The sequence below is a fragment of the Nelumbo nucifera genome, chromosome 3 (genome assembly GCF_055504915.1).
Source record: "Nelumbo nucifera cultivar China Antique chromosome 3, China Antique-T2T, whole genome shotgun sequence".
NCBI lineage: Eukaryota > Viridiplantae > Streptophyta > Magnoliopsida > Proteales > Nelumbonaceae > Nelumbo > Nelumbo nucifera.
Genome location: NC_142651.1, coordinates 106856019 through 106873759, shown reverse-complemented (window position 1 = coordinate 106873759; position 17741 = coordinate 106856019). Strand labels below are relative to the sequence as shown.

Sequence of the window (17741 nt, the reverse complement as noted above, 5' to 3'; positions counted from 1 at the left end):
CACACCAACGTCGCAGCGCGTCTCAGCCGCACATCTAGAACATCTCCCGTATTGTGTTATTCAGGATATGTACCCCATTCCCCAATACACGATGGGATAAGGCTACGAGGTGGTTGCGAGATGCGTTCCGTGAGGAGCAAATTTCGATTCGATCTAGGAAGACTCTTCTCTACACAACTATTTCCACAGCCTTGACGTGGATATTAGCATCGTTGTTTTAACTTTTAGAGTGAATCCGTTTGGGAGGGCTTCTGAGATGATGGCACTGTGTTGACCGAGCGAGCCGCTTTCGAGCTTACGTAGTTTTATAGGAAGTTGATTTTTGGGTTCATATAATTCTATTTTCAGTTGTCTAGTTTTTTAATAAACAGATATTTCTTCTGTTATCTAATTCTCTTTATCAATTATTTAAATGTTGATAAAAAAAGAACAGATCTAAATCTTTTTCTTTTATTCAAGAAAGTTGGGATCATCAAAATACCCACCAGATGTGATACTTAATAAAAAGAATTAGACAACACTGGTAGAGCATTTGTGTCTTTTCAAATGCCACTTAATACAGTTAATAGATTGACATGTTTTGAAAGTTTTAGTACTGAATTGTCACATTTAAAAGTTCAAGATCAAAGTGGCACTAGGCCCAAAGTACAAGGTATTAATTGGGAATTTTCCCTTAATAGATAGGGTTTTACAACTTTTAAAGTTGTTTGGCTCATAAAATGCTAGAAGTTGTGTGAATTTTGATAAACACCACTCGATTGGTACTGGTTTTATGATACTGGTTATTTATTACTAGGGGTGAGCATTTTTCAATTAAAACCGAAAAACTGAACCAAAAAAATTGGTATGGATTTGATTATTTTGGTTTTGAGGTTTAAAATTTTGGTTAATTAAAAAAGTCAAATTGACATATTATATATTATTTATTATATTAACTTATATTATATAAAATTCAGTTTTAACTGAAATAACTGAAAACCAAATAAAAAATTTTGGTTTGATTGTTTTGGTTTTTAATTGAAAAAACCGAATGCTCACCCTACTTTCATGTGTGAGTCTGAATTAGATCCCACCACGTTAGTGAATAGCAACTTAACGAGTGCAAAGGTGTGCATGCTGTTTGGTAGTGCGAATATATCGTGGACGGGACTATTTTGGTTATGTTAACAATACAATGCAACGTTCTGTTTTGTGTGTATAGTTTCCACCCACAAAATAGCATGAGTAGGGATGAGCCACACCCTAATTTATCATTCACAACATTTTCTCCTCCATGAGGACATACTAAGGCATAGACAATTTGTGGGAATGATTAGGTGTAACACACCTATATTATACATGTCTAACTATCCTAATTTTTACTTAATTTTTTAATGTATTTTAATTTATATTAATTTTTTTAATTATTTATTATAGAAGATAATATTATAATAATAAATATATTTATTAATAATTATATATTGATGTTTTATTTTATCAATTATTATTTCAAATTATAAATTATTCCACAAAATTATACTGAGATGTATAAAATGAAGGGAGAATGGTGTAAACGGTTTCCGTCGATCGTCCACCTTAAACAATGATGTGGTGTGAATAGGTCCTGCCACAATCGTATACAAACGTTACGGAACACCCCAAGTTAAAGCGCAGGCGCCAAGCCCAAGTCCATTTCGGCAAATCCCTCTTCATTCTTCGAGCTCAAAGCGTGAGTGACGAGTGACGAGATTCCATCTCTCATTCTCTTGATCGCATCGCGCCTAAACATAAAATACTCTTCTCTCGTGATCGGAGGAGTCCGGTGCCGTTGTTGCGCTCGAACGTTCCCCTTTTTAATAGTGGATAAGACGGCAGAACAAAGAGAAGAAAACTCCGATACCAAGCTTCCTTTTCAGTGGTTGGTCCAGTCCAGTGCTTAGCTACTACCTGCAATGGCGCATTCATGCGTCGCAACGTCGACTTCAACTCTCAGATTCAACTCCCTCGCCTTCTCCTCCAACCCTACGTCCCGTTCCGAAACCCAGAAGCTGCCTCTCCCTTTTGACCCTCTACGTCCCAGGTTTTTCTTATTCTTCATCCCTTCCCTTCTCTTCAACTTTCTTGATAGACTTCGCTCTGAGATTTCTCGTCTACTCTACAGGAAATTAACAAGTTTGGTTTCTAAGGAGAAAATCCCTCGAATTTATCCAACCAAGGCCATTTACTCCGATGGATTTTGGGCTCCGGAGACGAATTCGCGGCAAGGGATTTGGTCTATTAGGTAACTTATTTATGTTTGTCGGTACAATTTGTCGTAGTCGATGCACTCTTATGGTCATATTTAGGTTTATCCATTTTCTTTTCTGAAAACATATTACTTGATTATATAGGGATGATTTGCAAGTTCCATCTTCTCCTTACTTTCCTGCCTATGCTCAAGGAGGGCAAGGACCGCCTCCTATGGTTCAAGAGCGTTTCCAGAGTGTTATCAGCCAGCTCTTTCAACATGTAAGAGATAGAATTAGGATAGGCTTCTTTCAAATTACGAATTCTGTAGTGTCGTTTACTTGTTTATTAGCTTCTGAATTTATGTGGAATTGGATTCAGAGAATAATACGTTGTGGTGGTGCTGTTGACGATGACATGGCCAACATAATTGTTGCCCAGCTTCTATATCTCGATGCAGTGGATCCCAACAAGGTTTTAACTTATCCTTTTCTCTGTTTACTTAACTGTGATTTGTTTGCCCAGGTGATAAAGGATTTTATAATATAAAGAAGTAATTTTTGGCTATTTCCCTAGTTTTATGTACCATTCAGGCTTCAGCATGCATATTAATTGAAGAAATAGCAATTCTTATTATTAAAAACATTAAATTTCCTCTAGAAATGTGGCAAATCAACATATCTAAAAGATAAAAAATCCTCTACATATATTAATTTCATTATTTTCAAAAATAGTACTAGTACAATAAGTATTGAACAGAGCAATTTGAAATCGATTAGCAACTAAAGGAGGTTATTAACTTTATATGATAAAAACTCAAGATGAAAAGTAAAATAGAAAAAAAAGGAAGCGGTTGCTGTTTTATTTAATTGAATAGAGATAGAGAGAACAGAAAAAAAAAAAAAGAGAAACCTCTGCTTCTATTATTTCTTTCCTTTTCTCTCCTCAAAACCTTTTGATCTTTTAAATTTCAATAATAAAAATTAAAACAAAAGAACAAAGTATAAATGATATATAGAATATACTAAAATGTATTCACACACAAATTTATAAGATGCATCAATATAAATGATATTATAATTAGGCACCAACCTTGACATTTTTATCGCCTAGGTGGGTGCCTAGTTGCCATAAGTCAAGGCATTTGGGCGAGGAGACCAGCCAAGAGCACCTAGTTGCCTAGGCAACCTCTTGACAACTATGTAGGGAGCTGCCAATAGCAGTAACTCAGGCCTAAAAGGCACTATAAAATCCCAATCTAGGGCAAACAAATCTGGAGACGTTACCAGCACCTATCTGTCACCTTCATACACAGGATATTAGTTCCACTTGGAAGATAAGTGTACCTGGCCTGTCAGGTAATTGATAGAGCAGCTTGTATGCTAGTTGCTCACTTCCTTGGGAGGAAAAAAAAGCTTGTGTGGAAAACATTGGTCCTGAAAAGATTACCTGCTAAAAGGCATAAAAGATGGATAATAAGAATGTATCCAGTTGATCTATCTTTGCATGGGAGTTTAAAATTTAAATAATTTAAGGGCAAATTTCTTAAAGTACCCCTATTGTTTAGCTAATTGACAAACTGTACCCTTACTGTTTAACTGTTGTCTTAAACCACCCCTATTGTTTTTTGACTAGCTCTACCCCTGTCGTTAACATCCGTTAATGTTCTATCAAAATCCGTACATACGCGACACCACGTGACACATTTTTTTAAACCCAATATTACCCTCTTCATCTTTTGCCCTCAGTCTTCTACATGGTTTCAAATGTCGCCAAATGTTGCTAAAGTCGCCCGACATATGTCGATGTCGAGGCTCACTGACATGAAAATGGATGGTAATATAAAAATTACATTATTTCGGTCAACATTTCCTATATTTCAGAAATGTCAACCAAATCTGTCCAAATAACAAAAAAAAATGCAGTTTTTCCTATTATGTCGACAGGATGTCAACTAATTTTGACAAGATGTCGACTAATGTACATTAATAATATTTCCATTAATAATTTCTATTTAATATTTCAAACAAAATATTTATAAAAAAGAATTAGCAAAATATAAAAACAAAAGAATAAATTAATTACTTTATAATATAAAACATAAAATATTAACTAGTTAGTATTTTTTAAAATATTTATTAAAATCAGAAAATGTTTATTAAATTTTATAATAAATCATATTCTACATTTAATATAAAAAATCAGAATAAATTTAATAAATTTTATACTAAATCATAATTTATTATAAATTTAGTACTAAAAATCATAATAAATTCATTAAGTTTTATAAGAAATCAGAATTTATCATAATATTAATACTACAAAAAGGAGAATCAGTTTATTAAATTTATAATAAAACATAATGTATTATAACTTTAATATTTAAAAATCAGAATAAATGTATTTCTATTTACTAGTGTGAAATAAATATATTAGAATTTATAATAAATCAGAATTAAAAATAAGAAAAGAAAATATCAGATAACCTTGTAAAAACATCAAAATGCATAATAAATCACTAAATCGTCATTTACTAATTTGTTATTGATCTTAGTTTCTTAGCTTTATATAATGGTTGGGAATAAGATAATAGTCTAGAAATATGTATTCATGCTTCTTTTATCATTTTACAAAATATCTTTGCATATTTCCACATATTTCATAATATTTCCACAATGTCTCTAATTTTTACAATATTTCCCCTCGACATTTCCGACATATGTCCTATATTTTGGTAAGCGACATTTCCATCGACATTGACATTTTAAACCTTGCCACCAAGGCTTAGATGATGATGATGATGATATATTGTCTTATCCTAAGACAATTTAGAAGGCAAAGAATGCACTGAAGACCCCTCATCTTCGAGCTGGATATGTTTCCAACATATGTTCTGAGACATTTCCGACATATGTCCTATACTTTGGTAAGCGACATTTCCATCGACATCGACATTTTAAACCTTGGTCTTCTAGCTAGATACGTTTCTTCGGGAGTCATATGACCCCTCATCTTCGAGCACTCCGACTTCTTCGGTTAGGCCTCTAACACTACACAGATGCTATCAGTGATCACTCCCTTTCCAATCTGTGATGGCCTTTCCTTTTCTTGGATTTTTCCAATTGATATCCAGTAAAGACTTCGGTTCAATGAGTACCAACCATTGAAGTTGGAGAACATCGGAGCACTCACAGAGGTCGAAGTGCACAGAAGGGAAGCTGCGATAATATCACAACAATAATATCTTCAATTGCAGCTTCAGAGTCAGTAAGACGAACCTACGCAACCGACGAACATCTCAACTAACTATCTGAATGAACGTCAAAGAAGCCTGACAATGTTGCTGTAGATATCAGTTGTGCCATTGCTTTCCACCTGACCCACCTCCCACAAATGCGGGTTTCTGACGCCCATTATTCTCCGTCTTTGGCAATGGCTTAGTCGAAATGATCATCCCTGACTCCTCCCCAAAATGCTTCCACTATCTCAAACATGTCATTACCTACCTCAACAAGCTCTCTAACCGAGACCATCCATAGTTTTCAAGTCTGACAATGTTGTCGTAGATATCAGTTGCGCCATTGCTTTCCACCTGACCCACCTCTCACAAATGTGGGTTTCTGATGCCCATTATTCTCCATCTCTAGCAATGGCTCAGTCGAAACGATCATCCCTAACTCCACCCCAAAATGCTTCCACTATCTCAAACAACATGTCATTACCTACTGATCAAAAAACATGTCATTACCTACCTCAACAAGCTCTCTGACCGAGACCATAGTTTTCAAGGCGCCAAGGCGAGGCTAGGCGACAGGGGGCGCCTTGTCGCCTAGGCGCCTAGACTTTGCCTAGGTGATTGATTTTTTTAAGTGAAAAATACATATCCTAGGTAGTTCCTTAGGTTCCATAACCATCTTTCCTTAATAACTATCCATAATTTTCATAAGAAAATTATAAACTTCATGTTTATATCTAGAAAATCAATATATTTATGAGAAGAAAAAGAACAGAAAATTCAAAAAATATGGGGACTGAACCCCTATTTTTGTTATAGGAAAAGAAGAAGAATATTTTTGAGGGTTCAATACAGCAGTTAGCAATGTTTGTGTTGATTAAACCCTAACAAATAAGAAAATAATAAAAAGAAATTAGTTTTAAACACAAAAAATGAATATCTTTGTTTAATAATGTCTATTTTATAATTATAATCTCAAAAAAGTAACCATATAAAAGTATATTATAAGACGGTATACAAAACTGCTAGGCGACTGGGCGAGGCGAGCCTCCAAGGGCCTTGACAACTATGACCGAGACACTTATGCCATTGCTACCTCCAAGCTCGAATCCATCGCTCGGAATCTAAATCACCCAAAGTTTAAAATGTCGATGTCGATGGAAATGTCACTTACCAAAATATAGGACATATATCAGAAATGTTGAGGGGAAATATTGTAAAAATTAGAGACATTGTGGAAATATTATGAAATATGTGGAAATATGGAAAGATATTTTGTAAAATGATAAAAGAAGCATTAATACATATTTCTAGACTATTATCTTATTCCCAACCATTATATAAAGCTAAGAAACTAAGATCAATAACAAATTAGTAAATGACGATTTAGTGATTTATTATGCATTTTGATGTTTTTACAAGGTTATCTGATATCTTCTTTTCTTATTTTTAATTCTGATTTATTATAAAGTCTAATATATTTATTTCACACTAGTAAATAGAAATAAATTTATTCTGATTTTTTAAATATTAAATTTATAATACATTATGTTTTATTATAAATTTAATAAACTGATTCTCTTTTTTGTAGTATTAAGATTATGATAAATTCTGATTTCTTATAAAACTTAATGAATTTATTATGATTTTTAATACTAAATTTATAATAAATTATGATTTAGTATAAAATTTATTAAATTTATTCTGATTTTTTATATTAAATGTAGAATACGGTTTATTATAAAATTTAATAAACATTTTCTGATTTTAAAAAATATTAACTAGTTAATATTTTATTACTTGAAAAATATTTTATGTTTTATATTATAAAGTAATTAATTTATTCTTTTGTTTTTATATTTTGTTAATTCTTTTTATAAATATTTTATTTGAAATAATTAAATAGAAATTATTAATGGAGTAATCTATATTAATATATTGTATTATATTAATATAATATACTAATATATTATATTTTTAATGTACATTAGTCGACATCTTGTCGACATAATAGGAAAAACTGTATTTTTTTTGGTTATTTGGACCAATTTGGTCGACATTTCCGAAATATAGGAAATTGCGACTGGCGTAATGTAATTTTTATATTACCATCCATTTTCATGTCGGTGAGCCTCGACATCGACATATGTCGGGTGACATTTGAAACCATGAAGTCACCTTAGAGACCCTGATTCCGCCCATAGTTTTCAAGGCGTCTAGGCCTAAGCGACACTGGGGCGCCTAGTCGCCTAGGCGATAAAAATTTTATCATATGAAAAACTGACTTTTGGCTAGTTTCCTAGTTTTATATACCATTCAGCATGTATGTTAATTGAAAAATAGCAATTCGCTTTATTAAGAACATTAAGTTTCCTCTAAAAATATGGCAAATCATCACATCTAAAAGATAAAAATCTTTTACATATATTAATTTCATTATTTTCAAAAATAATACTACTATAATAAGTATTTAATAGAGCAAATTCATATTAATTAGCAGCTAAAGAAGGTTATTAACTTTATATGATAAATATTCAAGATGGAAAGTAATATAGAAAAAAAAAACAAGGATGGAGTTTCTGTTTTATTTAATTAGAGAGAGAATAGAAAAAAGAACTTTATTATTCTGTTGTTTCTTTCCCCTTTCTTTTCTTTTCTTTTCTTTCTTTCTTTCTTTTTCTCTTCTCAAAACCCTTTGATCTTTTAAATTTCAATAGTAAAACATTAAAACAAAATATAATTGATATATATATATATATAACATATAATAAAATGTATTAACACATACATTAATAAGATACAACAATATAAATGATATTATAAAAGGCGTCCACCTTGTCATTTTTGTCGCCTAGGCGGGCGCTTAATCGCCTAGAAGGGCGCCTAGTTGCTAAAAGTCAAGGCGTTTAGGTGAGGTGCCCAACCAAGGGCGCCTAGTCCTTGACAACTATGATTCTGTCATCCAGTCTGCTTGTATCGATGCTGTCTCCGCAATGGCCTCACATATCACTAAGCTTCCCTTCTCCGCATGTTTCTTACTCGAATCTTTGTTAAAGATATTTGTACAGACTGCAGAGGAGCAAAGCTTCCCAACTTGTCCACTACAGTAAGAGCCTTCGCCCTCTGTGATGATTAGGTGCACAGAGTGCCACCGGCAGCCAAGTGTGTAGAGTAGTAGAGCTTCCGAACTCGGCCACCACAGCAAGAGCCCTCGCCCTCAGGGGTTGTACCAGCGGATGGCCTTCTCCATCCACGTTGAATTGGTTGTAGAGCAGAGTAGCAGATGGCCTTCTTCGCCCTGTTCGACTATAGATTATAATATTTCATTTAAAAAATCTATTTTGATATTTAAATAAAATATTCAAACATTGCCAAGAAGAATTCAACCTTCCACCTGCATTCAATGTTATGGACACACCACCGGGCAGCACACTTCGGTGCAGGCATAAGCAGCAGCACGCACAACGGGCCGCCCAGCAGCACGCACCGCCAAGAGCGCCGCACAGCAACCCGACAACGCTCCGCTCGGTAGCGCGCACAGCAGCATGCACCGCCAGCAGCGCACAGCAGCACGCACCATGAGCCGCGCGCACGCACTGCGCGGCGGCGGCACCATGAGCCGCGCGCACACACCCGGCAGCAGCAGTAGAGCGGGGCCCACACGACAGCTCATAGGGGTGGGCCCACCCTTATCTGGACATGTCAAAAGAACTCGCCGCCAGCCTTATCCTCATCCCTTATCCTCATCTCTTATCTTATCTTTATCTTATCTTAAGAGTGTGTTACCAATTACAGTAGGTAATTAGGAGTTTGAGTTTAATTAGGAATTTTCTTCTATAATCTCCTATTTAAGGAGCTACGAATTGAAATAAAAGACATTCAGTTTTCGCAGTCAAGAAAGAGAGTAAGGAGAGTTCGGGTGATCTCTTGGACAAATCACCCACGAGATAGTCAAAATAGGGCCTGTACGCAAGGCCAAGGGCAAGGAAAGATCTGAGGTTCCTACGGTGGAGCGACCCGTGACGCGATCCTACGCTCGGGCTCATAACATTTTGGTATCAGAGCCAAGCGTCATGGGCGACATGGAGCAGCTATCGTCCAAGGTTCACAAGCTGGAACACCGTCTCGCGGAAAATCATGCGGAGGTAAGAGAAGTTAAAGAGGACGTCAGGGAACTTCGGCGTCTATTGGAGTTATACTTCTCCACCAGGGAAGGGAGCCCTGAAGGGGCAGCCACTAACCACAGCCGCCGCCCAGATCGGACAAAGGGCTCCGGTGAGCGACAGAACGACACACTGACAGCAACAATCATACCCAAATACAGTCGTTTGGAGTTCCCCTCGTACAGCGGTAGCGGCAACCCACTCGGCTGGCTGTACCGCTATGAGCAATTCTTCCGCAATCAGCGCACGGAAGAGAAGGACAAGATCAGCCTAGCAGAATTCCACTTGACCGATGAAGCACAGCTCTGGTTCTACCGAGTGGAGCAGGAAGAACCAGGCCTTAGTTGGGGCCAGTTCAAGTCGTATTGCCTCCTCCGATTCGGGCCCCCATTAACGAGCAACCCTTTGGGGGAGCTCATTAACCTCAAGCAGACCGGGACCGTCGCGGAGTATCAACGGCAGTTCCAGACCCTTCTCGCCAGGGCCTCGTCAGTATGCCCAGACCAGTAGGTGGATATGTTCACAACTGGTCTAGCCGAACCCCTGAGAGTGGATGTAGAGATGCAGAGCCCGTCTAACCTGGTCACGGCAATGAATTTGGCCCGGGCCTTCGAGCGCAAACTACAGATTAGCCGAGGGCCGTTCAGCATGGGATGCCCAGCAGCAGCTTGGACAAACCCGAAGCCTACAGAAGGAGGGTCTTCGCTGGCAGCCAACAGGGAACCCCTCGGAATGGCCCCATATCCAGCAGCCAGCCCAGAACGGAAGACACAGACGAGCACCAATTCCAGATCAGCATCTAGTGTGCGGAGTAGCGGCGGTACACCCCCTATTAAGCACTTGTCTAGGGCGGAGATGGCAGAACGCTGGGCAAGGGGGCAATGTTTTAATTGCGATGAACTCTACTCAACAGGGCACAGGTGCAAGAGACTTTTCTGCCTCCTGGTGAAACAAGAGGAAGAGGAGGATGAACCCCCTCCATGGGAACCCAATCCAGGAGGGCAAAGCCATTCAGGATTCCTTTGAGGGTGTCTTCGACACCCAATTTGAGCTTGAGGACAAGCTCGTAGTCCGGGAGGGGTGTGATGTTATGGACACACCACCGGGCAGCACACTTCGATGCAGGCATAGGCAGCAGCACGCACCGCCAAGAGCGCCGCACAGCAACCCGACAGCGCGCACTGCAGCACGCACCGCCAGCAGCGCACAACACGCACCGCTCGGCAGCGTGCACAGCAGCACACACTGCCGGCAATGCATAGCACGCACCGCTCGGCAGCGCGCACAGCAGCACGCACCATGAGCCGCGCGCACGCACTGCGCGGCGGCAGCACCGTGAGCCGCGCGCACGCACCCGATAGCAGCAGCAGAGCGGGGCCCACACGACAGCTCATAGGGGTGGGCCCACCCTTATCTGGACACGTCAAAAGAACTCGCTGCCAGCCTTATCCTCATCCCTTATCTTATCTTATCTTTATCTTATCTTAAGAGTGTGTTACCAATTACAGTAGGTAATTAGGAGTTTGAGTTCAAGTTGGGGTTTGAGTTTAATTAGGAATTTTCTTCTGTAATCTTCTATTTAAGGAGCTACGAATTGAAATAAAAGACATTAACAGTAGGTTATTAGGAGTTTGAGTTCAAGTTGGGGTTTGAGTTTAATTAGGAATTTTCTTCTGTAATTTTCTATTTAAGGAGCTACGAATTGAAATAAAAGACATTCAGTTTTCGCAGTCAAGAAAGAGAGTAAGGAGAGTTCGGGTGATCTCTTGGACAAATCACCCACGAGATAGTCAAAATAGGGCTTGTACGCAAGGCCAAGGGCAAGGAAAGATCTGAGGTTCCTGCGGTGGAGCGACCTGTGACACGATCCTACGCTCGGGCCCATAACATCCAATGCTTTCACTTTTTACAGTTATCTTCTACAATTTTCAATGGTGCTTTGGGGTTGGTTTACTTGAGTTGGGTAGTTAGGGGTAACATAGAGAGAGATGGAGAGAGAAGCTGAGAGAGAGAGAGAGAGAGATAATTAGAAAAAGGGGTCTAAGGAGAGGAAGAGAAGAAATCGGAGGAGTTGCTGGCATGCAATGTTCCCATTGTGAGATTTATCAAAAAAAAAAAATGTTCCCATTGTGAGGTTGGGGACGATAACAGCTAGACCGGAGGAAGGGGAGATTTTGAATTAAGTTAAATGAGGAAGAAACTAAGGGCAAAAGGGACATTTCATCATTTTCGTTACGACTTAATGGCGATGACAATGGTCAGAAACAGTAGGGGTGGTTTAAGACAATAGTTAAACAGTAAGGGTGCAGTTTGCCAATTCGCTAAACGGTAGGGGTAGTTTAAGAAATTTGCCCATAATTTAATGGCCTTCTGGCGATATATTTAGGCCTTTCTGTTTGCATTATTTGCTATCTTTAAGATTTCAACTCTGGTAAACAGCAATGCAAGCCTTTCACATCCCAGTTAACTCTTTGAGTTTGCATTCTTTTTATTTTTTATTTTTTAGTTGTTTGTGTCTGTGTTTGTAATGCTAAAATCTTGGACTGACAAGCATAACAACATGATTTTGAGGCTGTGAGCCACCACTATGTGCAAAAAAGGCCAAAGGTTAGATCTTATATCCAGTCCACCCATCCCAAGACTCTAGATAGTTGGGACCAATGTGTCTGTGCTTGTGATATATCTTTTATTCTTTGTTGCTTATGGTTGTTATCTTTTCCAACCCAACCTTCTACTCCTGCTTAGCCATTAATAATCATGACATACAATTTAATACATTTATTTACATTTTATAACAGGATATTGTAATGTATGTAAATTCTCCAGGGGGTTCGGTGACAGCTGGTAAGAACAAATCTATACCTTCTATATCACATAGACACCCTGGCTTTGTTCGTCTAAGCTACTACATAAATCCTTGGCAGGTATGGCTATATTTGATACCATGAGGCATATCCGTCCTGATGTTTCAACCGTTTGTGTTGGATTGGCAGCTAGGTAGGCCCATTTATTGTAGATTTTATCATATCATGCTGCCTTTACAGTTCACAGATTTTGATTCCTCCTGCTTTCCATTCTTTTTTTTTTTCACTTTTTTCTTGTATTACGTTAATGTATATGTTTCACTTTTCCTCATTAAACATGCTATAGTTTACAGATGGTGAAAAAATTTCTATTGCTTAACTAAAACTTTATAATCTCTCAATGGTGCTATAATTATAATTAACATTCCATGTTTACATTTTTGCTATATATCTTTATTTGATTCTTCTGCTTCAATGTTGGAGTTCTCTACTGTTACTATTCAGTAATGATTAAATATATGGTGTAGTATCCACTATAATGCATGTGTGTATTGTTCATTGTGCTTCATCCAGAATGTTCATTGTTCTAGGATTTTGTCCCAGTCCCTGGAGAGGGGGTGGGGGCTGAATTTGGATGGTGGAAGTCCTATTTTTTTATTGCTTAATTTTACAGTGGAGCTTGTTTGTACTGGTTGGACTGTCACCCTGTGTAGGTCACAAGTTGCATTTCAATATGAAGCTTTCATTGTCATCTGTCCAACTGTTTGGATGTTCATATCTAAATAATAATATAAGTAATTTTGCATACATGTAAATTAAATGTCTTAACAAATTAGTTCTGAATCTATGTGTGATATGTTTGATATACATGTATTCATTTATGTGTGTATATCAATTTAAGTACAATATCCATGTAAATATACAAGTATAATCCATGTATATCTGTGCTAGCATGTGTAGGCAATCTTATGAGAGACACAGGTTAAGGTGGTACTAGTATAAATAACTACCAGTAGTTGGTAGAATGATCAGAGGATGGAATTTTACCTCTTTTGTAAAATGAGCAGATAGATAGGCATCAGACTGTGGACCTGTGGTAGAGTTAATATGGACTGTTGTTAAATTCCTACATTAGTTGGTTATTAAAATTCCAGCACACCTGAGGCTATTAAAGGGGACTCGGTGGTTTCATGCTTGAGTATGGGAGCATGGATTGTTGTTAGAATTGCAATGCAAATATTTAGAATGTTAGTTCTAGTGTGTTCCTTGTCTAGAACTTGACAATTGTGGTTTGCAATAAGGCATCGGCCTACTGAGCTATTGTACTCATAATGGCCTTCTTGTGAACAGTATGGGGGCTTTCCTTCTGAGTGCTGGCACCAAAGGTAATGTATATATATCTTTCTCTTCCTAAGAGCAGAGGATGTCTAATTTTTTCTTCTCCTTTTTCCTGGCTCATGATGTGTTTCTCTGGATATGCTCCTTTTCATCTTGAAATTTTTAATCAATAAAGGGAAACGTTATAGTTTACCAAACTCGAGGATAATGATCCATCAACCTCTTGGTGGGGCTCAAGGTGGGCAGACTGATATAGACATCCAGGTAAAAGTTACCTATTTAATTACTATTTTCTTTCACGTCTTTCATAGGACGTTTAGGCATGTTTTGTTGTCATTTTAAAATAACATATTATTTGGTAGTTTCTCATTATATTTTTAGAATGCATATGATTACTATATTATTTATGAAGGTTGCCTCTATTGAGGCTAGTTTGGTTGTCATTTTCAATTAACATGTTATTTGATGGTCTGTCATGATGCCTAATAGACTATATATTATTAATGGAGTGCTGTTTGGAGAGGCTTCTTCTCCAACAGTTGTCTGAACTTCCCTTCCCCCTTGTATCATTACTCCAGGTACTGAAGCCATTTCTTTCTAATGTTTTCCTTCAATCTTGTTTCTTTGATTCCTTCTCCATCACCTGCTTTGTGAATAATATGCACAAGCGGTACATTTCCTAATTTGCCCTGATCTTTTCTCTTATTTTGTAGAAGAGAAAAACACAGGAGGATACTAACACGTTTTTTTTTAATCTTTTGAATAGAATACTATCATTTGATATTATAATAGATTTAGGGGCTGTTTGGCATCGTTGCCATTTCCTGGAGCAACGGCGCCACATCGGAAAAAACGGTGCTCCAGGAAACGGGCATTTGTTTGGAACCGTTTTTTCATCAAAAACGGTGCTCTGAGCCACGCCTCGGAAATCGGTAAGCCATGGCTTGGAGCAACGCCAAATTTGGCGTTTCCTGGAGCTGCAGCTCGTTGCTATCAACAGGGCATTGATGTGGCACTGGATAATGGGTACCAGTGCTGAAAACGTTTCCTGGAGCAATGGTACCAAACAGAAAAAGTTGCTGTTGCTCCAGGAAACGTCCTACCTGGCAGCAACAATTCCAAACAAAGATGCTGCAACTGCAGCATCGATGCCAAACATATACTAAGTAATTCAAATGGACAACCAGATCAAAGTTCAAAGTTACATGCCTATATTCAAAGATTAAGAATATTACATGCATGTACCATGAAGGTGGGGGTGCCCGTTATTTAATAATGAATATGGCATTAAACAGAATGGAATAGCGAAACAGGATTTTTGTAGCTGGCCCCAAATAGTTGGGAATAAGGCTTAGATGATGATGGTGATTTATATTGTATTGATTTGGAAAATTATAAAGTCACATATATAAACAAGTATATTGTGAGCATACCTATTTTTCAAGTATATAAAATACAAGTATAGAACATGCGTAATAATATTATGATGGAATTATGAGTATATGATATGCACATACATCATCCAAAAAAATGATATCTATACTATATAAGGGGATACTTGCTTTGGGATTGGTGCATGCCATAAAAGTAAAATTTGATTATGTAATATAAACTTGTATGTTTGTTCTTTACTTGTATACAAGCATAACACGTGCTCTAACACCAGTATGGATAATTAAAATTGGCTTTAATGTACTTTATGTTTGTATTATATACGTACCTAGTTATATTATATATATATATTTGAAAAAAAAAGGTTACTTTTATTTCCAAAAGGGGGAGAGGAAGATGTACATGAGAGGATGTGTGTGTGTGTGTGTGCGTGCCCGTGGAAATGTCTATCTCACATGTTTTGAATGTGTCACTTCATCATCAGCATATTTTCCTTGGAGCTTTCTGTCTGGCATATGGAATTCTATTTGATAATCAGTATCCATCTTTCTCCAGGCTAATGAAATGTTGCACCACAAGGCTAACCTGAATGGTTACCTCTCCTACCACACTGGCCAAAGCCTTGAGAAGATCAACCAGGATACTGACCGTGATTTCTTCATGAGTGCAAAAGAAGCCAAAGAATATGGACTAATTGATGGTGTAATCATGAACCCTCTGAAAGCCCTTCAGCCGCTAACACCTACCACCGACCAGTGAAGACGGTCTCCATGTCAATTTCACAAATTAGTTGCTCTCTCTGTTTTTGTGAGATTTCATTTCAAAAAGGTAAAGTTATGAAATTTCTCATCCTTCAATAGCTTGCGCATCATTGGTACTAAAGGAAGACTACAATAGAGATAGAGTAACAAATTTGAAGTGAATACATTTTGATGTGCATGATCTATCCATTAAATCTCCATTTGTTTATCTAGCCAACCCTCTATTCTCATCACACGTGGTAGGTATTTCATCAAGTCTTGAATCTTTTTTTCTTTTTCTTTTCTGTAAGTAACTGCACTAATGGAATATACAGTGTATAACAGTATGTACAAGCACAAGGAGCAAGCCCTATTGATCCTCCTATGTCCCTAATAGAGCTCCCATACAATTCTCTCTGATTTTAGCACAAAATATATTCACCCCATACCAAAAGCCTGTCTGTTAACACTTTCACAAGCTAGCAAGTTATCAAGTGTGTCAGCAGATCCCTCTATTCTCATCCCACCTGGTATTTCACCAGGTCTTGAGTCTTTTTTTTTTCTTTATCAGTAACTACAAAGTACAAACTTTTATTATCAGAATACAAGTGTATTTACAACAGTATGTTGCACAAGGAGCAAGACATCCCCATATGCACCTAATTAAAAAAAATACAATTCTCTGATTTTAGCACAAAGGATATTCTCCCCACACCAAAAGCCTGTGTGCCAACACTTTCACAAGGTAGTGAGTCATCACGTGTGTTAGCAGATTGAGGAATCTAGAAGAGGCCCACATCCAAGTGTGTTGCCACTTGCCAGTTGCTTCTCTTATCAGATGTCTGACCTTCCATGGCCCAGACTACTAAGCTTCCAGCCATGACCTGATGGTTTTAGAATCCCCCCTTGTAGCATGGTATCTCCAAAAGCCAGAAGATACTACGAATTTCAATTCTTGAAAAACTTGGAGTTCTTGAATGCAGTTGCAAGTCCCTATTGGCCCAAAGAATGCCATTTTGATTTTCCGATTTAAGTCCCTAAATGCACCCCCCATACTTGATTCACCGGGGTTCCCAAGGCTAAATCCATCAAAGTTCATTTTTAATCTTGTCCCACAGAGGAAGGTATGATGCTAAGTGAAGCCTTTTGCATTGAGCATAGTTGTCAAGGTGCCATGGGGCATCTAGTCACTTGGGCTCCCAAGTGACAATGACCATCCAAGGGTGGGGCATCTAGTTCCCTAATAAGATGCCTAGCCATTTCTGTTGCTCAAGCAAGCGCCTAGGCAATGACTTAACAACTATGGTGTTGATGCTATTCTTTGACCATCTTAGAATACCATATGTGGAAAAAGAGAATTTCTCTAGGTTAGTTGTCTTCACCCAGCATGGATCATTTGATTGAGATTCCGGTTGTAAACTTCCAAAGAATTTCCCCCTTCCGAAGGTTTAATTGAAATCAATGACCATCCAAGGGGGGTAAAGACATGCTCTCAAGGTTCAAAATATCAGTACATGAATCATCATATTGATAAGCTTGGATATGGATATGTATCACAATACACATTGAATACACATGGATACAGTGGAAAAACATGGATGCATTTGAATATGTTGGGGAAACTCTTACAAATCTCATAAGTATATTAATAACACTAAATCAAATGTTGAAATAACTGGGGTGTAAAAACACTAATAGTTTATATGAAGAGATACATTACAATCAACATTACCAAGTCTAGAACATGTAGATACTGTACAGTAACCGTATAATACATAAATGTTTGTGCTTCCAATCATTACAAGATGCATTAAATTGTTGTTGGATCAAAGATTTTGATAGATCCATCTTATAGTTCTTCTTT

At 37.6% G+C, this 17741-nt stretch overlaps 1 protein-coding gene across 1 annotated transcript; it reads left to right on the top strand.

The window, feature by feature from the left end:
- The first annotated feature begins 1605 nt into the window (after window positions 1–1605).
- Window positions 1606–16310, top strand: LOC104598776 (ATP-dependent Clp protease proteolytic subunit 5, chloroplastic-like). Its single transcript, XM_010260988.3, has 9 exons — window positions 1606–2059; window positions 2141–2260; window positions 2370–2487; window positions 2587–2679; window positions 12402–12447; window positions 12528–12600; window positions 13758–13792; window positions 13921–14009; window positions 15693–16310. The coding sequence occupies exons 1-9, from the start codon at window positions 1932–1934 to the stop codon at window positions 15894–15896; spliced, it is 906 nt and encodes a 301-aa protein (XP_010259290.1). The 5' UTR covers window positions 1606–1931; the 3' UTR covers window positions 15897–16310.
- Window positions 16311–17741: the final 1431 nt, after the last annotated feature.